At 48.0% G+C, this 23791-nt stretch overlaps 8 protein-coding genes across 8 annotated transcripts; 4 read left to right on the forward strand and 4 right to left on the reverse strand.

The window, feature by feature from the left end:
• Positions 1-1490: 1490 nt before the first annotated feature.
• EPUS_01032 (uncharacterized protein) lies at positions 1491-3761 on the reverse strand (the record flags this gene model as incomplete). Its single annotated transcript, XM_007806945.1, has 1 exon — positions 1491-3761. One exon carries the CDS (start codon positions 3759-3761, stop codon positions 1491-1493), a length of 2271 nt encoding a protein of 756 aa, XP_007805136.1.
• Positions 3762-4287: 526 nt separating this feature from the next.
• On the forward strand, positions 4288-7858 carry EPUS_01033 (uncharacterized protein; the record flags this gene model as incomplete). Its single annotated transcript, XM_007806946.1, has 2 exons — positions 4288-4406; positions 4537-7858. The coding sequence occupies 2 exons, from the start codon at positions 4288-4290 to the stop codon at positions 7856-7858; spliced, it is 3441 nt and encodes a 1146-aa protein (XP_007805137.1).
• A 642-nt stretch (positions 7859-8500) lies between these two features.
• On the forward strand, positions 8501-9389 carry EPUS_01034 (tRNA(His) guanylyltransferase; the record flags this gene model as incomplete). Its single annotated transcript, XM_007806947.1, has 3 exons — positions 8501-8577; positions 8658-9075; positions 9147-9389. The coding sequence occupies 3 exons, from the start codon at positions 8501-8503 to the stop codon at positions 9387-9389; spliced, it is 738 nt and encodes a 245-aa protein (XP_007805138.1).
• Positions 9390-9578: 189 nt separating this feature from the next.
• On the reverse strand, positions 9579-10625 carry EPUS_01035 (uncharacterized protein; the record flags this gene model as incomplete). The annotated part of the gene is made up of 1 exon (XM_007806948.1): positions 9579-10625. The coding sequence occupies one exon, from the start codon at positions 10623-10625 to the stop codon at positions 9579-9581; it is 1047 nt and encodes a 348-aa protein (XP_007805139.1).
• Positions 10626-12934: 2309 nt separating this feature from the next.
• On the forward strand, positions 12935-14736 carry EPUS_01036 (uncharacterized protein; the record flags this gene model as incomplete). The annotated part of the gene is made up of 6 exons (XM_007806949.1): positions 12935-13157; positions 13224-13255; positions 13301-13427; positions 13480-13980; positions 14028-14568; positions 14622-14736. The coding sequence occupies 6 exons, from the start codon at positions 12935-12937 to the stop codon at positions 14734-14736; spliced, it is 1539 nt and encodes a 512-aa protein (XP_007805140.1).
• Positions 14737-18260: 3524 nt separating this feature from the next.
• Positions 18261-18815, reverse strand: EPUS_01037 (uncharacterized protein; the record flags this gene model as incomplete). The annotated part of the gene is made up of 1 exon (XM_007806950.1): positions 18261-18815. One exon carries the CDS (start codon positions 18813-18815, stop codon positions 18261-18263), a length of 555 nt encoding a protein of 184 aa, XP_007805141.1.
• Positions 18816-20743: 1928 nt separating this feature from the next.
• Positions 20744-22235, forward strand: EPUS_01038 (uncharacterized protein; the record flags this gene model as incomplete). The annotated part of the gene is made up of 2 exons (XM_007806951.1): positions 20744-21428; positions 21496-22235. The coding sequence occupies 2 exons, from the start codon at positions 20744-20746 to the stop codon at positions 22233-22235; spliced, it is 1425 nt and encodes a 474-aa protein (XP_007805142.1).
• A 217-nt stretch (positions 22236-22452) lies between these two features.
• On the reverse strand, positions 22453-23002 carry EPUS_01039 (uncharacterized protein; the record flags this gene model as incomplete). The annotated part of the gene is made up of 4 exons (XM_007806952.1): positions 22453-22520; positions 22571-22666; positions 22732-22932; positions 22987-23002. The coding sequence occupies 4 exons, from the start codon at positions 23000-23002 to the stop codon at positions 22453-22455; spliced, it is 381 nt and encodes a 126-aa protein (XP_007805143.1).
• Between the last annotated feature and the right edge of the window lie 789 nt (positions 23003-23791).

A 23791-nucleotide genomic window follows, 5' to 3' on the forward strand; every position in this document is an offset into this window, starting at 1 on the left:
TGGTCGCGACTCAGTGTTGCCTGCACTCCTCGAGGCAGCAGACGACCGGCGTAAGTGGCAGCAGGTACCAGCAGGCAGAAATCAGTAGTGTAGGTACCTCTAGGCACCTCTAGGCAACGCAGATTTCGTCCATCCCTAACGCATTTCCACCAGCAGCACGCCAAGGCAACGAGCTCTTGACAACAGGGCAGCTTATGAACAATGTCCCCAACTGTCTCACTCTCAGAACATTATATGATCGCTCTGATCGCTTGCTAGTCCTCGCCTTTGCTCGCAGTCATCCACCACTTCCAGAGTCGCTTACGCGATACGCTGCCGTTTGATTTCCGACTTCGTTTTAGGTACGAAGGGAAGATCAGAAATTGACACAAACGGCCGCTTACTGATGTAGTGTATTAGCTGAAGGACGCGCTTTGGTGTCTCCCTGTAACTTCCCCTAGTTCTTCTCAAAGGTCGATGCCCTCGTTCTATAAGTCCAAGGGATCGTTACATCAACGGGACAAATCGTGCTGTACCTGGTCTACCCTCTGATAGACAATTCAAGCAACGAGACCGACGTTCTACATATTTTGGAGGGCCTCCCAATGTCCATCGCGGACTCTTTTCTACGAACCGAGTGTGATTGCCTGTTAGTTTGGTGCTTCCAGTGCAATTGATAGACAGCTTTCGACCGGGTGAGAAAATTTTCCTTCGCAGTCCTTGGGGTCCTGTATGCTGCTTCGCCAGTCTTCACTTATATTTCGAGCAGTATCAATTAACAAGTGCTCTCTCGCGTTCCAGACGAATGGAATAGAGGGTTCCTTCGGAATTGCGCCTCTGGGCTTTCCTTGACACAAGTCTTTGTGGCCCTCCTTCGTCGAGGGACGTCCATTTCACCCAGATGTACTCTGTACGTAGTACAGGGTCTGAACCCGTATAGAAACGCTCAAGTAGCTCATTACTGCGCGCTTCGACCTATCTAGCGAGAAAGTCAGATCTTCCCTTTCTTGGATTCATTTGTTGATTTACTGGACGGAGTAGCTCCTGAAAAAATCACACACAGGCAAACACCTAGTGCCGCCCGAGCGTGGGACACTGTCGCTCATCATTCTTCGAGCCGCTTCCTGCAATTGTTCCCCTTCAAACAAGGTGTTTAGGACCGCTAAATATGGTTGCACCATCCAGTGGCCGCTATCTTTGTAATCTGCAGTCTGATGCCTGAACAGCTTATGCACGCCTTCACGCGCCTATTGCAACAACTTTTCCAGATCATGGAAGATTGTCTCGCCAGTTTGTCTATCAACTGATGAACAGTGCCGAATACAATCCTCAAACAAATGGCGTAATTCAGCTTCAGGTCGATCTCCGGGTTTGGCAAAGCTGGATGAGACAGCAGTCAGGCAGGTTGCACTGCTTACGGTGTCATGTTCCCACTTTCAAACTTGTTGAGGTTTCTATTTCTATGGTTCATCCAACTCTAATGCCAGTAACTCAGTCTTCGCCCGCTCCAGTCATGATTTCCTCTGCGTTCTCTGTTGCTTTTGGTCTTTTTGGGAATTCAACGGGTTTGAAAAACTATCTGATGCGACGCCTGAGAGTTTCTTCTTAATGGCTGGAGTGGGTTCACCAAGGTAGTCGCCTGCCAAATCATCATCTTTCTCAGTGATAGCAGGACCATCAATTTCAAGGGAATCTCGGATTGAATCCTCCAGCGTTAACTGATCGATAGAGTCTCTACTAAGATAGCTTTCTCCCAAGCCATTGGCATCTTCTTCCAGTTCCTCATCTACTTCAACTTCTTCCTCTTCGCTGTCGGTAGCGGAAAAATCATCTAAGCCCTGTGGGGTATCGCGCCAGTAGTTGAAATCGGTGAAGTCCTCCCCGCCTTCCTTCACGAGCAGCGAGACCGGCGGAAAGAAGTGGTCAACCAGCTCGCGCATGCTAACGTAGCTGCTTCTGTACTTATTGAGACTCATCAGATCAAGTGAGACCTCTGCGTTTGAGTTGATGGTGAAGATCCTGGTGGATGGAATATTAACTGTTCGATAACTTAGAGCGTCTGTAAACCGGTTGCCAAAACCAGCATAAAATGGAGTGCTTCGGCCAGGAAAGAGACTGAGGATATCGCGGAGACAAGCCATCTTGAAGACTTCAGGCTTTCGTAAGTAGATCTCACGTCGAAGAGCGGCAATGGTTCTATCAGGGCTCATAATGACTGGCCCTTTTGGCAGCCTGTACCCATCTTGTACCACTCCATTGAGATAGGCTCTAGTTGTATCAGCTTGCCCAACGGAACGACTTGTCAGATAAAATATGTTGTATCCGTTGGTCACGATATCCGTGTAGAGCTTGGCGACTCCGATGTGTGTCCAATCTCGCCCGATCATATTCAGCACGTGGCCCAGTGCATCAGATTTGGTGATTGTCCCATCGATATCTGATATGACAATAGGCACATCATGACTCCAGTAGTACATATACGCTTGACACGTTGCTCGGTTCACTGTAAAGCTCATTGGGTTTTCCCCTGGTTTCAGCTTGAGTTCCTTAAGCTGATCGCTTGTCAGCCTGAGTGTCTTTGCATAGTTTCGGCTCTGTTCCGTGGGACTGGAGACTGGCGCGGGACTTTCTCTGGCTCCTGCTGACTGACTTCGATGATGAAGTTTCGGTGCTTGCGAGTTATTCAAGCTCTGGTCACTATCGCTGTGATATCCTGGGTCTGATGCAGCGTCACTAGTGAGAATTGTTGGGCCAAGACCCTGTGTGGTAGCTCTTCGGTTAGCTGCTTCCTTAGCTTCTTCACTGCTGTAAATCCATAGATTGCCATGCTCATCAGTGCCTATCAGAGAGCCAATATCATAGTTACCCTCCAATTCTTCCGAAAGAATCTTCCGCGCCACCACCTCGGCCCGAAGAGCGTCATCTTCACTAGACTTATATCCAGTCATGTCAAGCATCAAATCTCCACTATCAGTCACCCGCGATCTTATATTGGAGGAGGATAGCTTTTGGGAAAGCGTCATTGCACGATTGAGTGCTTCCCTTGGCTGTAGAGATGGCGGACATGACGGCCTCGGCTCTCTGTCTATCGGCAGCGTGTCCTTGGGTAATGAAGATGGTGCGCTCATCAGGCGCGCCGATTCGAAAGCGCGCAGATGATCTCTTGCAGATATTGAGAGAACCTCTTCCGAAGCTGACCGTTCTAGAGCTGCGGGAGGTAGTAGGCGCGGGTTGGGGAAGGATCTTGAGGTTGATTTCAGACCTTGATGCTCAGGAAATGACCCGTAACTTGCCACTGGTCCTTGCTCTTCAAAGATACTTGGTTCCTCTGTAGTCGCAGAATACAATTCTATGGTCGATGAATGATTCGACCTTGGCTTTTTGTCTTGCTGACTGATATCGAGAAATGTGGGCTCGGGTAGAGCTGTGGGGATGAGCTGCTCCGTGGAACTATTGGGAGGGCTACTTGCAGGAGACACCAGAGGAGAGGTCTGGAGAGACTCTGGAATGTCATCGGTTGTCTCGAATATAAAAAAAGCCTCGCCCCCTTCGCCTAGTTTCATCGAATAGTTTTGCTTCACACCGTTTACTTTGAACTCGACTTTCTTCTCATATGGCCGTAAGAGCGAGAACTTGCCAAAGCGTACATGGAATGGGGAGCACGCCAACGATCCATCTTCCTGCTCAATAACAATAACGTCAATCGCTCCGCTCAAAGTTGCTGGGTTTATGGAGTTCCAGGTCTTTGACACTGAGCCGCTGATGCTCCGAACGTATTGCATGTTAGGAGAAGGAGGCCTAAATTGGTGTCTCAAACAGACAATCAAGAACAAAGACGAAATTGGAGATATATAGTATCTCGTATCTCGTATAGCGTCTCACGCTTAGAATGCAGATCAGATGGTCAGGTTCCCAGCCAGGCACCAACAGAACCAACACACTTTGTCGAAGACGACGTGGCACCAAACTTAGAACTCGCGCAAGAGCTATTTTGCAAAAGCTCACGGCACTCAATAGAACCAGAAGTCTAGAGAAATACAAGTGGTGAGAAGGAAGAAAGTAGCAATGTCCCAAGTAGATGGTAGTACAGAGTACAACGGAATGAGTGATGTGTCTCCGTACCGGCAGCTGTCATGCCACACGCCCAACCTCAATCGCCGAACTTGGACCGGAGGACCTCCGGACCTCAACCGCCACAATGCCAAGCTCCTGTCACCGTTGACTGCCGACAAAAAGCCGGATGGAGTGCGCATCGCATGACAACGTGGGAGATCAGTCGATGAGTTTTGGTCGCGTCGGATGTCTTGAATGGAGTCACTCGCATGGCGACTCGAGCCTCCACTGACTGTCGTTGCCTATCAACCCGTGGTCCCACGAGCTCGTATGGCTCTGCTGCTAATCCTTTCGGTTGGCTGGGCCTTCATATGGTAAGCTGCTGAGATTTTGATCGCTGGGGAAGAGGGACGGGTGAGACGGGTGGACGAAAGCCCGCACAGCCTGCACAGATCTGTCGAAGCTTCTATGTCTATGCCCTCCTGCTGACCGTGCTTCTCTTAGGCTGCTATGGAGGGCATACCAGGTTATACAGACTCCGAACGAGATTCTCGTTGACAAGCTCGGTCTCGATATCCCACCTGCACCAGAGCTCATCCTTGAAGAAATACAGTCTCGGGAAGTACACATTGCTTGGAAACAACCAGAGCTTCCAAACTCGATTCACAAGCACATTGTACAAGTCAATGGCAAGAAGGGTTTGATTCACTACGCCTTCATCGCTATGGGTGCTGATTTGCTTCCCGCAGTTGGAGAGACCAAGCGGCCCGAGATTGCTATTGCTATACTCGATCTAGTGCCTGCGACTCTATACGACATACGTATTTTCACAGTGAGCGCAGCTGGTTTTCAAACACCAAGTCAGCCGCTGTACGTCCGGACTTTACCTTGCCCAAAGAACGAGGTCGAAAATGTGCCCGGAGACATTTTGCCCACCATTCGAGCCTTCTCTACCAAGGTCACGGCGGTGGTACCACCACTCTCAGCTCCAGGCATGTCTCGAGAAATTAGTGGTGGTCAGCTAACTGGACGTCGTCCAACAGCCGGCCGGAAACAATCTACGACAGGTCTTGGAACAGAACAGAGTTGTGCCACTAACGCAGAAGAATCGTCTCGCTCGCTATCAGAAGATGAATGTGAAACTACGTTTGCTCAACTGCAGGAACGCTTTCAGAAGGTGCAGCAGGACAATGAAGCAGCAGAAGCTCAGATACTTCAGGAGGAGAAAGAGTTCGAGGCTGCCATGAAGCAGCTCGAGAGCCGTCGCGATGAGCTCAAGCAAAGCCTGAAAGAACGAGACGAAGTGAGTAGTGACCTAAAGAAGCAAGTACACAAACTGGAAAGTGCAAACCGAACGGCGCAGAGTGAACGGTCCAAAAAGGAGAAACTGTTGCACCAGAGAGAAAACCAACGGAAGAAACGGCGGGATGAGGCCGCCAAGTGGGAGGTTCAAATTGCAACAATGACAGACGAAATTAATGGCATTGAAACACAGAAAGCTGCCCTGGAAAGAAGAACGGCAAGCTCGGTAGCAGAGCTCCAGCAAAATGTCGAAGATGAGCGAAAAGAAATCAGGAGTATTGAAGAAGACAACAACGAGAGAATAGCTCAGATAAAAGCTTTGGAAGAGGAAAGGAAGCGACTCAACCAAGACGAAGAAACAGATGAATCCAGGGAAGGAGACAGATTGGAAAGGGAAAAAGACCGACAGTGGCAGGAGACTCTCTATAAGTTAAATACCACCTACGCAACTCTTGCAAATACTGTTGCTCATGCCAAGATCGAGTTGGAACTCGTGAGAGAAAGGCTTGCATTTTTGCAACGTGCTCGGCACGCCAGCACGAACGCGACCTTTTCTTCAGTACCTCCACTAGACCTGGATGTTGTGCGTCAGGGTGGCAAGCAGCGACGAGCGCGGCAAAGAAGTTCTCTCGTGAGCAACATTTCGCCGCCAATAGGCACCTTCCCTAACCTTGACGCATTCGCGTCACCTGTGCCCTACAATAAGACCTCAAACGTATCTCCAACTTTCTCTCCTGGGACGACTTTTTTCAGCAGCACAAATGGGATGACTCTGATGGGCCCGCCGGACGCTATCGAACCGACCTCGAATGATGTTGAGGCACTGACCGGAGGCGCACCTATGAGTCCGAGGGCCGACTCCTTAATTCCTGCAAATCTTCTTGGAGATGAATCTGCAGATGAGCTACCTTCGGAAGATGTCAATGTGCCAACTCGGTCATCGAGCGCTGAAGGAGCTAGCCTTCGTGTCAATAGCAGTGGACAGTACACGCTCGCGAACGAGAGCCAGACCCAAGAAAAGGCGTCGCCGAAATCTTCTTCAAGCCGCTCTGCCAGCATTTTTACCAGTCCGCGTGAAAGCCTCAATAATCTTGCTGATGTTGATCGCAGATCGCTACATTCCGGACAAGTCTCGGTTCATAACACAGGAACCTCCGTAGGAGGTCTAAGCGGTTCACGAAACTTCGTGTCTGGAATTTTCGGTTTCAATCGCCAGCGGGGAAAGACAATTGCTGATGAACCGCCGATGCTTGGTGCATTGAAGATGGGCGAGAGTCAATCATTCCCTCGAAATTTCGGGGACGGCCTCGATCCGTTGGCGCGGAGAAGACGGCTCAGTTATGGGGGTAATTGGGCTGCTCCGGTGACCAATTTATTCCCGCGAAATGGCCCAGGAAGCGATGACAAGGAGAGCGGTCCAGCAAGGTTGTCATCAAGCCGAAGGGGATTCCCCAACCTTTTTTCATCTACCAAGCTCAACCCACCCACCTTACCAGGGGTTGGTAAGCCATCTGCGTCGTCTAGTGGCTATGACCAATTTGGTCCACGTAACGACTCTACCGAGTTTAGCACAAGCGTGAACGTGCGAGGTGATGCTTCATCTTCGCGGCCATCTTCAGTATACTCTTTCGAACGGCTACCGCGACCTTCGACGGATAGTCAGCCATTTGGCTGGGGTGCACTCGAGAGATCCAATCTTCGTGGTAGCCCTCTAGGACCGGATTGGTTAACATCTCACACGTGGTCGCGAACACATTCGCGTCGTCCATCCTTCTCGTACGGATCTACGGGCAATCTTTCAATGCAGTCACCACGAGAGGAGGACGTTTATGAGGAACCTAAAGGCCCGAGTAGACCTCTGCAGGACCCCATTGGAACGCGGCCCAAGTCTTCCCAGCGGCCCGTTACGCCAAAGCTAAATCCAGCAGCTCCATCCTTCACGACGTTGTTTGCAAGGAACAAGGACAAGTCCAAGGAGAAAGCCAAGTCTAAAGACATCGAAGCTCTGAAGCAAGGTGACCACGATCTACAACACGAGGATGCCTCTCCGCCAGAGTCGCGGAAGTCGAAGGACTCGAGGTCCATCGTAACGGCTGGCTCCATTGCGGATTCTCGTGAATCACTTGAGCGAACGACATCAGGCACACCTTCAGATACTACACCTTCAAAAGAGACGCTCATCCAGAAGATTACTCGCAAATCAAGCTCCAATAAGTTCAACTCGTGGAAAGAGAAGGGTGGGCTATTCTCACGTAAAGGTGAGCCATCAACGCCAGGTGAGATAGACGAAGATGTTTCTAGTGATGCTCAGCTTGGGCGAAGTTTGGAAAGTACCTCTACCAACCCGTCTGGTGAGAAGGAAAAGGAGAAGGGCAGTCGGTCTAGCCTGAGCTGGAACTTCATGAGAAAATCGAAAAAGGGGGAGAAGTCTGACTTGGCGGCCAGTGAAGTTAGCGAACTGAGTGAGAGGGCTAGTGAGACTGGAGATGAGGATGTTCATGAGTGTCAGTCTGCGATTGGGTAGCTGCAGAATAGACCGTCATGACAAAGGCGAACCTGTATGTGCCTCTGCAAGGGGGCTGCTTAACGCCCTGCCTCGTGTAATGTGTACTACGTAGTGTCACATTGCTCTATTGGTGATAACAGTACCCCTTCAGCTTTCCGTAAACTGAGCGACGATGAGTCACTACTGTTTCTTCTCGAGGTTCAGTAGTCTACACTTTCTTAATCCTAAAAATACCCATTGACGAAGAATATCAGACATGGCTAACTCGAAGTAAATGATTTGCCTGGTGGTCATACTCGAGTAGAGTCTGACATTCCTACAGATACGAATACGTGAGGTCATTTGAGCAATCAGATACCCTGCTTCCTAATACATGGATAGTGGTTCGGATTGATGGGAGAGGTTTTCATTCGTATGTGCTTCACTCTCTTCATGCTTCCTACCATACTCTACGCTGTGCGATGCTGTGGTGTGCGAGTCCTCTGTCTTGTGTTTCCACCCTCACATATGCATCTTCTTCAAGCGGGTCTTCCACACTCGTCAACTGAATAGAGTGGCTGCTGTCATGTCATATAAACAGTATCCTAATATATTGTATCCACAAGTTTCTCGAACCGCTATAATTTCACAAAGCCAAATGATATCCGAGCTCTAAATCTCATGAACGCGGCTGCTTCTGCCGTGGTGAAAGAGATACCAGATCTCTGTATAGCTTACGGAGTCAGCGATGAATACAGGTAACATCATATCCGTTCCTGAGCACCCCTTCCTCCTGCCCATGTTCTCATGCACGGCCGGTATTGAATATTGTATCCAGTTTCATCTTCCACAAGACCACCACCCTCTTCGATCGCCGCTCATCGAAACTCCTCTCCACCATCGTCTCAACCTTCACCGCCTTCTACATCCACCTCTGGGGCGTCCACTTCCCTCCTAACATAGCGCTGCAGCCACCTCACCTCCCCACCTTCGACGCCCGCGCCATCTGCTATCCCACCCTAGCCAATCTTCGTGACTACCTCTCCTGGCGTCAGGTAGACTGCCATATCAACAATCTGTACAACACGACGTTCTGGGCGATGAGGCAGAAGGGCGGGATGGGGCCAAGGGAGGTGGAGGAGGAGCTGAAGGGTACGTTGGCGAGTGATAAGAATGAGATTCTTTGGGGAAGGTTTGGGATTAATTATAATGATGAGAAGGAGATATTTAAGAAGGGGAGTGTTGTCTTTTGCCAGGTAAGCACCGCGTGCGAGACTGTTTGCAGTTGAAGCAGTGGTTGTTAGGCGCTGCTGACAACTGGTATTAGTATGAGCTTGAAGAACCAGCAGAGGGGAGAGCAGATACGCTTGCACTAGAAGAGGATGGAGCATCAACGGCAGTTCCGGATACCGAGCCAAGTAAGACGCAGAAAGAGAGGGCGAAGAAAGTCCGGGCAAAGGCGAGCGTCGTGGTCAGACACATCGACATTATCAAGGATGACTTCTGGGAAAGGAGACCATGGATATCGAGTGGTAAACCTGGGAAGCCGCTTGCAGTCGAAGACCAATAATAGAGCATAGAAATGGGGATCTTTGCATTTCGTCGATTTCTAGGCGAATGCTTTCTGCCAGGATAGATTTCCTAAAGTATTACCGCCTTTCTAATTCCGTCTCCTGCTGTATCATCAATAAGGTTCCTCGCTCTTCTTGACCTCATAATCATGCATCATACTACAAAAATTTCGTTGAATATATCTTTATCAAGATGCCGCCTGCGCCTTGGCCAGCCGTTTTTGCTCCTTTCGTCTCTTCCGCTCCGCTCTGCGTAAAGCTTCGTCTCCTGATGCTGAGCTGTCTGCATGAACTCTGGCTATTTGAGCGCCTTCGATGGGATCCGATGGAAAAGTCTTTTTGTTGATAGAGCTCAGCCTTGCCATGACTTTCGCTGCTTTTCTTCCCTGCGTTCTCTGCTCCTTCTTGGCCATATCGAGTGGTACTTCGGTTCCTTGAAGTCTAGCCTCTTTCCTTCTCTGACGCCTTTCTTTCTTGATTTCTTCCACGTCTACCTTGTCTAGTCCCTGAGAGGCAACAGGCCCATTGCCGTCCTCAATCTTTGGAGTACATTGCTGCTTTCGTTCCGATCCCGCTTTGAAGAAGTTCCCCACCTGCTCGAATTCCCGTATAGGGCTTGTCTTGACCCTTCTCATACCCTGCTTACGATCCTTATCCCTGACATCCAGGAACTGGCTGATCTGTTGGAAATCTGTAGTGGCTTCACTTTTCGATGCGAAGGTCTTAATAGAAACGGTACTCCCAGGTGTATGATTTGCACTGCTTGTCGATGTGTCCTCTTCCTGGTCGAGTGCGTCACTCTTCCTCTTCCGTCCCCTCCCTTGGCCTTTTGCGCTCTCTTGTATTGTGCCCTCCATCTGCTGTCCTTTGACAAAGAATCCATAGAGGCCATTGTGCTTGCCTCGATAGCTGCTCGTATTCCCTGTACCTGGCGTAGTAGCTCCACTCGTAGCCTCACTATTGCTGTTCTTTCCAATATTGCTCAACGCATTCTCAAAGCCCTTCAGCCACCACTCGTTCCCAGCGGCAGGCTCATATGCCTTCTTACCAATGCCGAAGCTGTTGTTTTTTTGTGACACAAGCAACGGTTTAACGAGACCGCGACCAGTATGGTTATTCTGGGATGGGTCATATGCTAGGCCACGCCGGCCTTTGTGTTGTAAAGATGGACGACTGTCGAGGGAGTGGCCTGGGCCTGCCCATCCAAGGGAGAGTAGGTGAGCATGTGCGTCCATGAAAAGCAGAGCAGGGAAGAGGATAGGGATATTATAACCCTATGGCAATCATGTCTACATAGGATCGTGATGGAGGAATAGAATAATTTAAACACGAAATAATGCTTGAGCGATCATCAGCTCCCCGTTGAGATGAATTGAACGAAGTTTGTTTACACCATCACTTTCAGGCCTGCCGCAAAATAATGTGTAGAACCCAAAAATACAGTTTGCGCTTATTTTGCTACGTGTGTCACCAGCGTTTTGTTACAGATTTGATACGCGTTTTGCGTCAGCCACACGTGTGTTTTTGGTATCTGCGTTTCGCGCTATTTCGCTTGATATAGCAACTTTGTATGTATAAGTACGCGCTGCTTTCGCACTGAATTAGATAGAACAACTTGCTATTTACACACTATCCATTGATTAGTCAGCACAGTTCATCATAATGCTACGCTGAACAAAATCCCTGTGATTCGACCGAAGAATAGCCGTTAGGATAAGTGACAATATTCTTGCTGTTGGTAAGAAGGTTAACCGATTAGTCCTTGAGGCTATGTCTCTGCGATTCGCCAATCTACTAATGGTGTTCTCATTTCTCAATTTTGGGTTTCGTCTTGCTCTCTGCTGAATGCTCCTCCAAGGATCACCTGAGAGCACAGCAAACCTTTATTATTCCGCGACAATGGTCTTGTCCAAGCCTGATAACCAGTTACTTTTCTGTTGTCATTTTCTCAGTCTTCATCGAGGCTTCTGCCACGAATAGCTCCGCTATATCCCAGGCAGAGCACCTAACTGCGGCATCTCTGTCTTCTAAGACATCTGGCCATAATCCACCCATTATGAGTGATGTCACTAATCAGGCCTACAAAAGATTCGTGGAGCTCACCTCCAACACGAGGCTTCCATATTGGGGGGATAGGCAGCTTGGCTTCCTGATCCGTATGACCCATACTCAGGAAGCAAATAGGCAGGCTGAAGAGTCTCAAGAACGTGGACCAGCACACATGTGTGGTCCTTGTGGATGTAAGCCACGATAGGACGCTTTTGATCACTCTTTACTCGGGCGCGATCCCTCGGTAGCCGGTCGGTTGGTCAATAGAAATCGCTGCCAGGGATGTGAAAAATTTCATACAATCTCGAGTGCCCAAGGCCGGAAGCGCTTCTATTATGCACCAAGGATAATTTACGAAGGCTCATTCACCAAGTGTGAAGCATGTTCCTGGTTGATATTGGCAGTACTATACTACCGCAGGCTACTAAGTAGTACTAGTAGTACTAGTACTTGCAAATGGATGGGGGCTGCTCCAACCCAGAATACGAACATGTCAACCTGCTGTACTACGTACAGTTGTTCGATAGTTAGGGGGGTAGAGAGCGTAGATCTATGTACAATTGGCTGTGCCGTACAGCGAAATTGCAGTAAAAATTGACCACAGGCGAAACGCAGGGATTACGCGTATGAAACTTGGCTAATAGGCCCTCTCAGAAGTTCAACAGAACGTTACTGGTAGATATCTGTTGACCTTCTGAGAGGGCTAATTGGTCTACGCACTCTGCACAGCAGGTTGACAATATCTCTACTAGTAACACAGAGAAAAAATCTACCACACCCAATACCTAGCAAGACGCAGCTCTCTACGTTGCGTTCTGATTCTGCCTGCTCAACTCAATGCCACAGAGTGATTGATCCATATCACATGGGGGATTGGAACTGGAGTGGCCGCGTTTGCAGCTTTCCCGTTTATAAATGTCCGCCAAGCTTAATGCTTTGTACCTTACTAAGTAGTGCATAAGAACCATGGATGACGTAAACGTATTAAATCGAGCTCGAGGCTATATATATGATACGCTTCAGGCGATCGACAATGGGAATGGTGCACAGCATAAACTTGGGAGCAAACGAAATGGTGCATCGAATTACCATGTCAAGCCTGATAAGATCGGTATGGGTTGCTGCGAGGGAATACGCATAGTTAATAATCCTGGTTAGGGCCGAAGCGTGCCTCTGAATTATTATAGAATGGTCAAGCTTTCATCAAGCACTTTTAGCTGCATCTTAGCTGATCAAGCACCCACTGCAATTGCTGGGGCCGTGGGTGGCCATGCCTATGCCGACGTGATCAATACCTGCACGAACAACATTTACACGTCACCAACGCAAATCCATTAGGAAGTCATCATGCAATGTAGTACACCTTGCTGTGAATGTCCTTAAAGTGACTATTGCCAGTACTTTCGAATTACCTTGCACTCTTTTCCCTTGACTTTTCTCACCGCACGTAAATTCGGCAAGCTCTAGCAACTCCACACCTCTACCACATCTCAATATGGTTCATCTTGCCAAGATCAAAAATGACAGCGAAGTTGGAAAGCCACCTGCAAAGGAATTTTCAGAGCTTTCGCTCGAGGCACCAGGCGACGACGATTTCTCCACGTCTGTGTACGGGTCGAAATTTGCCGCCGAAGACCTTCCCTCGCATGAGATGCCAGAGAAGGAAATGCCAAAAGAAGTTGCTTACAGAATGATCAAAGATGATTTGAGCTTGGATGGTAATCCGATGCTAAAGTACATTATATCGTGGCTCTAGACAACGACTAGACTGACACTCTTCATAGTCTGGCTAGCTTCGTCACGACATACATGGTCCGTAAATTCATCTAGGTTGAGCCAACATCACTGACAGATACGCTAGGAAGACGAAGCGGAGAAGTTGATGACGGAAGCTTTCTCGAAGAACTTCATAGACTACGAGGAATATCCGCAAACTGCTGAAATCCAGAACCGCTGCATCAATATGATCGCCCGCTTGTTCAATGCTCGTTAGTACATCTGAGCCTGGATTCAATAGGCATGTATGATGACAGGTTCTAGCAACGCACGATGACAGTGAGCACGCCATAGGCACATCTACTGTAGGCTCGTCAGAGGCTATCATGCTTGGTACTTTGGCTATGAAGAAGCGCTGGCAAAACAAGCGTAAGGCTAAAGGCGAGGATTGGCACCACCCAAACATCGTCATGAACGCTGCTGTACAAGTCTGCTGGGAGAAGGCTGCCAGATACTTCGACATCGAGGAAAAATATGTCTTCTGTACGGAAGACCGCTATGTGATGGATCCAGAAGAGGCTGTCAAGCTGATCGATGAAAATACTATCGGAATATGTGCACTGCTTGGTAGTACTTATACTGGTGAGTATGAAGATGTAAAGAGACTGAATGACCTTCTTGTGGAGAAGAACATTGACTGCCCCATTCATGTCGATGCAGCATCTGGCGGCTTTGTGGCTCCCTTCGTCGACCCGGACTTGCAATGGGATTTCCGTCTTGAGAAGGTGGTGAGCATCAATGTGAGCGGGCACAAGTACGGGCTTGGTAAGAGATCCGCGACTTGATCTTAAATGTTCACTAATCGACTATAGTATATCCCGGGGTCGGTTGGGCTATATGGCGCTCGGCTGAGTTCCTCCCCACCGAACTTGTCTTCAATATCAACTACCTTGGAGCTGACCAAGCCTCCTTCACTCTCAATTTCTCAAAGGGTGCAAGTCAAGTTATCGGCCAGTACTACCAAATGATCAGACTTGGCAAGCGAGGATATCGAAGTATCATGCTGAATCTGACTCGAACTGCTGACTATCTCTCGGCACAGCTGAAGAGCCTGGGTTTCATCATCATGTCTAAAGGTGCAGGGAAAGGATTGCCAGTGGTCGCCTTCCGACTAAGCCAAACCAACGAGGACGTATTTTATGATGAGTTTACCATTGCGCATCAATTGCGCGAACGAGGCTGGATAGTTCCCGCGTACACCATGGCGCCACACAGCGAGAAGTTGAAGCTCATGAGGATTGTGGTTCGAGAAGACTTCTCCAGAAACAGGTGCGACAGTTTGGTGGCAGATATCAAACAGGCTCTGAAGACTCTGGAGGAGATGGATAAAAAGACAATGGAGATTTACGAGAAGTAAGTGCCTTCTATGTCTCTCCTGCTTTTACCGAATATTGACCATTTCGCAGTCACGTCAAGAAGAATACCAGTACTGTTGGCAAAGCGACTCACAACCATCCAAAGTATAGGCGCGAGAAACATTCCCTGCAAGGCAAACATGGCAAGACACATGCTGTGTGCTAGTCAAGGCTGACAGATGCCGAATCCGGTACCTCCACTTGAGTATTGACAAACGAGTGCCGGATAGCCTAGCGATCGGTTCTGGGCAAGTTGGAACGGCTGCAGAAGGACGAGCTTGTGGGATAACGGAAATGACTGTGCTGGAATTGAAGGATAGCTATCTCCCCATTTACGTGGGTCTCAAGGTCCGCTCTCCGTCTGAAGAACATGGTCAACCTTGTGGCGCTTGACGATTATAATACAATACGAAACTAGCTGCGACAGCTGCAAGGCACAGATTGCCCAGTATCTCTCTGATCATGCTTCCTTTACGACTCATAACTGTGATGTCACTCACGTCGTCACACCTCCGCTACACTCCGCCAAAAGCCCCTCAAGCGGAAGTACTTGGGGTTGTGAAAGCATTTGACCCATAAGACCAGAAGGAGCAATCTGACGGCAGAAGTGATCTAATTATGTTCTAGTTGGCCATATGTTACTCCAGACCCATCTCCTTCCAACACTTGCCATATTGCACAGACTAATCTACACGCTCATCTGACCTGACCGGGCTGAACTCCAACCCAAGGACTCCAGTGGGACTTTTAGTATGCCTTTGAGAAGCCGGAAGATCAAGTCCTCCACATTTTTTTACGGCCTAGGTGGTGCACTCATTGCGGCAGAAACCTCTGTCCAGATCACACGCCCCACTTTGCAACGCCTTTTGTATCCAGCCGGGCATGCTTCCGATCCAGATCAAAGGTGATGCCATTGGATCCAAAAGCCACCGTGGCATCGATCGGCGTCTGTCTATAACCTCTTTCACTGACAAGGTAGGAGGAACCATGGGCCAGGATAGGTGGTTACTCCTTGAGGTTTTGCTGATTGTCCGGACCTATTGGTGCTGTTAGCATTTCTTTGCAGGTCGGGAATGCACCCTCTCTACCCTACTAAAAGGCTGGTCCTGAGGGCGAGACGTTGATCTACATTAACACGTTAGCGCTTCATCAACCTTGTCATTTGGTTGTGCCAATACTAAGCATAGTGTGTGACAATCTGCAGGAGATACGGAGAAAGCAAGTTGTTCTATCTAGCTAGGGAGGGGGAAGCGTGCGCAAATATACGTACAAATCGGCTGTACGGCACAGCGAAATTGCAGGAGAAATAGACCAATCAAACACAGGCAAAACGCAGGGGCTTCGCGTGGAATTCCAGCCAATGAGCGCTCATATAGTTGACAAAAACCATGGTCGAAGCATGAACGTGGATCCGCTGTCTTCGGCCTCGGAATCAAGATGCGTCTTACCAACGCTTCCACTGAATGGCGGGAGAGTACCCCGTAATTCCATATCAGCATGCGAGTTGCTGTTGGCAATGGCAGCACACCTTGATATCTATCGATTCAAAGTATGACAGTAAACGTGAAGGGTCGCTAGACGAATGCTGCTTGGAGCACTATTTGACACCTTCAGACTCTAACCTAACTCTACCGGAAGACCGTGGTGTCTCCCCTCTCTTCGCAGCAACGAAGACAGCGACATGCCTCCACGCATGGTTCCATGAATGTCCCTCTAGCTGCTGATCTCTTGATAAGCCGCGGGTCAGCACCGTCATAGAGGTTTGGCTGGCAGACATGGCATTTGCAACCATGCACATGACGGTAGCGATCAGGTCCAGGACCTCGAGCGAAAGAGGTACTGGCCTGTTGTACTTGTCGTTGTCGAGGAGTCGAAGTCATAGATCCATCAGATGGCGAATGGCTCGGAGGGAGAAAATCATCCCGTCGATATGACAATGTAGAAGAGGCCGCAGATCTCGACGAACTGGAAGTCGAACATCTTGGGGAATCTGACACCCGTGACCGTGGAGAACCAGAAGATGCATATCGAGGAGTATGTGCAAAACCTTGAGCATACACGGCTGGCGAAGTCTGTTGGCGACGCAGTCCTGTTCCAGGAGGTGGAGCCCCGGGTCGGGTTGAGGGAGCTACTCGTTCATCCCCCTCTCTGCTAGCGAGCTTGCCATAGTAAGGGCCCATTCTCGAAGATGCAAAGATCGAACGAACCTGCGATAATTCTTGAGCGAATTTGTCGCTAAGCATCACTTATTGAATGAAGACTTTGCATCAAGAAAGCATATGTCTGAGAAGATTCTAGTATGCTGGCTCAATACAGAGACGGGTTGAAACAAGCTTGATACGTCCAAACGAAAATAGAAATCCCTGTTGCCACAGTACATGCTCCGGGACCGTCTGAAGGTGTAGGACCCCAAGCATACATTTTCCTCACCATACTACCACACTCGTAAGCGGGCTAATTACCCAGAAAGTCTTTTCTCCTTCAATGCTAGGCACTTTACACAGAAACTGAGAAGGACATTCCTCGTTCGTGTATGCTGGGTCGCGGCGACATGCTGATCGAGATTTCTACCAATGTGATACGCTTTATGTCGCAACCTCACGGTTCCTGGATCATGCTGCGCTCTAGAACAAGATTCAAGCACGATTTCGAAGCCGCACATCTGGAGCATGCATTCGTATCAAACATCTAGTCGCCCGGTTCCGTAAAAAGGATGCAGGAGCACAGTCAAGAGAAGATGTCTTCTGCTCGGGTGCCATGAAAATCCTTGCAAGGATATGTTTCCATCATCTAACCAGTGACGGTTCTTGCCGCATGCTTAACTGCTGCCTACTCATATGGCACGTCTTTAACATTTCTGGTAACAAGCACCTTGATGCTCAGTCAAACGTGAAGTTGGCTTGGAGAATATGGCAGACCCGCCCAGTCTCTGCTGGATGAAGATGTCTGGCGATTCGAGTCATACCAGTCAGGACCAATAAAGATAGCCTGACATCAAATAGTCCCTGCGCTGAATCAATCTCTGACGATATTGGCGAAAACCTCAACACTTAACAATAAAGTCGTTTTCAAGCTTGGTGCAGTCGTCTGATGCTGACGTTAATGCGACTAAAGGCAAAGGTTGGAAAGACAAAGAAACATTTCCTTAGGAAACCTGAGATAGATATAGAGAAGCATTTAGACATGAATGGATCATGCTCATCAGCAACGCGATGCCTCTTGCCCATAAGCAGCACAACATGTTTTCCGTGTACACTCACTATTCCATTAGCTTCGGCTACAGCACAGCTACCACTTGGCGGCCACCAATTCGCGATTATGGAGGGGCTACAATGAGGTGAGATTCAGGGGTCTCTTGATAGTCTGCGACTTGTCGCTATCCAATGAGCTGTTAACAGAATTTCCTAGCAGCCTGAAAGCTCGAATGTGGCGCACGTCATGCATTGGTTTCCATCTCGTTCAAGCTTTTCCACGTCTCTTCAGCGAATATTGTGTAACCGTCCCCCGTCGAGGTGAACATGGTCGACCAGATAATTGGGATTGATGACGACGGGTGGAGATATGTAATGAACTGTCGAAGGACACAACGTAAGAAACAACCATACATACCAGACCTAAAGCTGAGAGCAAGAGCGTTGAACACCTTAAAGTTGCTAAGTGGCTGAGGTCACTCACCCAATTTCTGACCACTCATAGCATTGTAATCTCGGACGAGCCGCTGCAGACTGGCGATGCTCTGATCAATACCCTTAGATCAACGTCCTTCCGAGGCATCGAGCCTGTTACCAGAACTTTTACAGCAGATGCAGCTCGATGCACTGTTTCTAGCACCAAAGCATATTGCGCCTCAGCATGCAATGCACGCTTGGGTTCTAGATCATTGGTTCCCAATCTTAGGATAGCAAATTTGACCCCATATGATCGGAGATCCCAAAACAAACCCTTTGTATCCTGTCGGTAGAGGAAGTTTTGAATTCGATCTCCACCTAATCCTGCATTTAAAATGTGCGGAAATTGGCCTTGCCCAAGCATAGTATGTGTGCCAGAGGTTTGGAGTCGTTCGTGCACGGAATCGCCGAGGAGAAGGCACCAGATTGGAGGAGGCGGTAGCTCAGACAGTAATGGTTCGTGTGCAGAAGTGTGTGTTTGGTCAGAACGCTGCTTGTATCTTGCTGCAGACCGGAGGAGGGTCATCAATTCAGGGTCAGACAGATTAGTGTGAAGTTCAAGTGACCAGGTGGACATCACGATGGATGTTAATAGAAAGGTTGAGGCTGCTCATAAACAGGGGGATAGATGGTTTTATTTGCATTAAGAATCTCTAGTACAAGCAAAGAACGAACATAAAATGTGCTTAGATCAGTCACTGGGTACGGTTGCCGAATTCAGCCCGGAGACCATGCAGATGGCAAGATACTCTCACCTATAGGGCTATGGCTCAGAGAGCAGCTCCTCGAATTGTCTCACGGCTGGCTTCGGCGTCTAACAAATTGCTGCGATCAGTTTTGTGCTCAAGCTCAGATCGACTCGAGAAATCATGTCTTACCACAGTCATGCAACCAGCTTGCACTGGTGAGTGCTTTACAGTTGAATCACAACCTAAGGAGTGGGACAGGAAATGAAGGCTGGGATTGAAATGTTTTAGCTGGCTGTTTTCTTGTCACAGATGTACTACTAACTAGTACATAGCGTAACCGATTGACTCATGCACTATACTCACAGGCGCAGCACTATTACGGAGTAGAATCCCTGGAGAAGGTCCAGAAGCCTTAATCAAGTTAGGATTACAGATTCGAGCGTGAAAAGTAGTGGACTCCTGGGATGGTGTAGCGCTTTAGTGTTTCTTAGCTTGAGTATAGCCTGACCCAGCAACTAATAGTATGAATACGTAGTAAGGAGCAAGCATCTGATTATGTCTAGATTAACTAGTCATTAGGTGGGGTTTATGCTTTATAGTCACCTACAATACTACTATACGTAAGACGTAAACCTATCTCACAAGCCTTATTGTCCTTAATCTTAAGCACTGAATGTCTATTAAGTCTTAGGTCGCCAGTGAGGCTAATTCTCCTTTAAGCTCAAGATGGTTAGCTTTTCAGCCACACTCTAGCGACAGTTACGCACGACTCCGTAGTTAGCAACCTGTTGCGCAATCGGGTAACTATGGTGTGTAAGTCAGATGGCCACGTAACTTGTAAGTTACTTCGGAATGCATGCCTGCTTGTTGTAACAACTCAATTCTACCCGATGCAGCCTATGATGTCACTTCATTTAGTAGACTGTTTAGCTTCTAGCTGCTCAGGGGATGGACAGAGCCATCTGACAATTAGCAAGCATCATCACATCTGCATCACATGGTACACTCAGCGCTGTAGGTTATGCGAGTAAATAACCGTGGGCAAGATGCATATACTATTCGGTACTAAAGGTAAAGGTATTCTGCAACTGCTGCAAACTAAAAGTGGTCGAACCAGTGATAAAGCTGTGTGCTGCAAGGTCAATTGGCCATTGGACGACCTGTAAAGCTCAGAGATCAGATAATGTACTAGTGGTAGCACAAGTAATGTAGCACACGTAATGTATCACACGTAATGTAGCACACGTAATGTAGCACAGCTAATGTAGCATAGCTAATGCTGCACGACCGAGCAGGAGGATCGGAAGACGGCTCACTGTAACTAGTATTTACTACGTAGTTAGTGTAACTTTTTCAAGGTGCTTAACTTAGCAGGGAAGCATAAGTGTCTCATGTGGGGCGTCCTCTGCATGTAGTTTATCCTCTTGCCCTCAGTTTGGAAGGATGATCAACTGTAAGTTCATGTGCGATGTGCGATGTGCCATGTGCCATGTACGGTGTGCTATCCTGAGAATATGTTTAATTGCTCTATGATTAATGTTTTTGGTCGGTGTGGCAATGAGCCAGTCGTCGGTGGTGGCCGTTGTCATAGCTACTCGGGTACAGCATAAAATGAAATCTATCCAAGGAGGACGTCTGAAGATTTTGAACTAATCTCGCACTTGTGGTTATTCACTCATAGTGATGTGTGTGATTCGGTCATCCCGCATCTCTCTACCTTTGACCATTAGAAAAACTTTAACACCCTTCTTTTCTTTCTTGAAACACCCTCTTCATTAAGTATACATCTATTACCTTTATCTAACTATATTTTAAGATGGCGCCTTCGAAGCTTACCACCGTGGACTTCAACACATTCACCAACATTGTGAATGGCGAGCCGCGCTCTGCAAAAAATAAGTACAACGGCATTGACCCGACTACTAAGGAAAAGCTCTGGGACGTTCCTGTAGCCAGCAAAGAGGATGTCGAAGATGCCGTCAAAGCTGCACACGAAGCTTACAGAAAATGGTCAAAGAAGTCCTGGGAGGAACGCCAGGAGGCACTTGATAGGTTCAAGGATATATATGCAAGCTACATGGATGAACTGACAGAGCTTCTGATGAAAGAGGTCGGCAAGCCGAAAAGGTTGGGTGAACTAGAAATCAAGAGCGGTCTTGCTTTCACTGATTGGCATATGAAGCTCTCGCAGCCGGAACCAGAGCAGTACGAAGACGACGAAAAGACAGTCACAACGAGATTTCTTCCTTTGGGGGTTGTGGTGGCCATTTGTCCATGGAACTATCCCGTCACTTTGTCTTTAGGCAAGATCCTGCCCGCAGTCCTGACAGGGAATGCCATCATTGTCAAACCGTCGCCATTTACGCCTTACTCTACTCTGAAGGTCGTTGAGATCGCTCAGCAAGTCTTTCCGCCTGGACTTGTTCAAGCTTTAGACGGTGATGACAAACTTGGCCCTGCTTTGGTTACTCATCCAGACATCCATAAAGTTTCCTTCACCGGTTCCATTGCCACCGGCAAGAAAAAATGGCAGCAGCTGCGTCGACGCTGAAGCGTGTTACTCTTGAGGTGAGAGTGCCTCCAATTCCCCTGTCCTTTTCACTCCTAACAAGCCGCTCCAGCTCGGAGGTAATGACCCGTGTATCATCCTTCCAGATGTCGATATTGCCAAGACCGCACCTCAAGTGGCCCTCGGCGCCTTTCTCAACTCTGGCCAGATCTGTGTTGCAACCAAACGCATTTATATTCACAAAGACATCTACCGTCCTTTCGTGGACGCCTTGATCTCTTTTACGGAACAACTTAAGGTCGGTACTCCAAAGGGAGAGAATGTAATGCTTGGGCCCATTCAGAACGAGATGCAGTATGACAAGGTGAAAACATTCTTCGAGGATAGCAAGAAAAATGGATATAAGTTCGTAGCTGGGATGGACAACCTGGAGGAAGGGAAAGGATACTTCATCAAACCAGCCATCATCGACAATCCGCCCAATGATTCCAAAATCGTTACGGAGGAGCCGTTTGGACCAATTGTGCCATGCCAACCCTGGGAGGATGAAGCAGAGGTCATTGCCCGCGCCAATGACACAAGGGCTGGTTTGGCTGCGAGCGTTTTTGGCAAGGACCTTGAGAGATGTGAGAGAATTGCCAACCAGATTGAGAGTGGAAGTGTCTTCATCAATTCATTTGCAAAACCTGGTCCAATGGCAATTTTCGGGGGCATGAAAGAAAGTGGGATTGGGGGAGAATGGGGAAAGTTGGGTATGTTAGCATACATGATTCCTCAAGCTATCCATCGATACAAGTAGACACGTTTCTACGTTGTGGATACAAACCTATTACAAGATGAACATCCATATGGCAAGAAACATTTTACCTCATATGAATTGGTTCTGCCAAGACAGTAATCGACATCTTCAGATTTACAACCGGCCCTGTTTCAAGTGTAGCTGTAATACGCCCAGAATAAATGCTATTGCTCAATTTCAAAGGTTCGTTCTATGACAGATTGTGTCGAGTGCAGTCTTACAGCTTAGCTTTGGACTGAACCTTCTTAAAGATAGGTTCGACCGCTGTAGCTTTCGTAACGGCCCCTAGCCACAACGTTAGCCGCCTGTTTCAGGTGATGCCAGCTGCATCTTACCCTTGACTTTTAGCTTGCCAGACATGAACAGTTTCTGCGCATTGGCTTTGCCAGACACAAGCTTTCCAAAATCATCATCCGAGAGTGAAAGGGTGACTATCAACCATGTAAGTCCACATTCCCATGCCCTTCACGCTGTTATATGTTGTAAGTCAGCCTACCATCAACCTTTTTCGGCACGTCTTTTGACACCTTCCCAGTATCTTTCAAGTCGATATACCAGCTATCTTCCTTGCCTTCCTTGTTCTTCAATGTGAAGCCTAGAACTGCTTTTCCTTTTTGGATGGCTTCTTTGCGCTCGGCATCACTAGATGAAAGGGAATCGCTGATCAGGTCAAAGGCTGCTGATGAGGGAAAAGCGTCTACTGCAAGTTAGTCACGTCTCAATACACCACAAGGATAGAAGAACGATATACCATTCTTGAGAGTCATCTTCGAAGTAGGTTTGGAATGATAGTAGATATCCTGAGTCGCTCTTTTGGTTCTTGGGCCTCAAGGGAACAAATGGTAATTGATGGAAGCAAGATGTAGTAGTCAAACAAGTAGTAGTTATAGGATTTAAAATCAATGGAATAGTCAAGACAAGTAGGTCAGACACTGGAGATTGATGCAGCGGACATGTGAATAGAAGCATGTGAAATCGCCGAGGCTTTGGAGGGCTGCCACTGCCATGGCAGTGCTTCAGTGACTCTGGGCGATGTCGGGGCTGGTCTGGCGCTTTACCTATTGTCTTTAAGCACTACAGTACTAACACAAAAGTATCTACGCGCGATAGATTTTAGGACAAAAATCCTACTTTTCCGATTAATCTCAGAGCATTTCTAATTAAACAATAGATAACTTATATAAATAAATTTCTATATATTAGTAGAACTTTTTACCACTTATTATCTTATAAAATTTTGGGGATGAAATTAAGCTAATAAAATAAACTAACGTCCTATACGGTTGCGTGCAACATACGGTCCCGTGCAACACCAAATTTTTACAACGCAATTTGAGATACAACTTCAAACAGTCATCATTTCGTCACCACAACCAATTCTCTTCGAAACAGGTCCAAATTGAAGCTGAGCATCCTATCTATCTATTGGTACTCATAATGGCTGACAAATATGCTGATTTATCCAGTTCTGAGCGTGTGGATGCAGCCGTTCAATTGCTCCATGAGAATCCTTCATTAAGCCTGCGAAAAGCAGCCACTATCTGCAATATTCATGC

This window comes from Endocarpon pusillum (genome assembly GCF_000464535.1).
Source record: "Endocarpon pusillum Z07020 unplaced genomic scaffold scaffold6441, whole genome shotgun sequence".
NCBI classification, from domain to species: Eukaryota; Fungi; Ascomycota; class Eurotiomycetes; order Verrucariales; family Verrucariaceae; genus Endocarpon; species Endocarpon pusillum.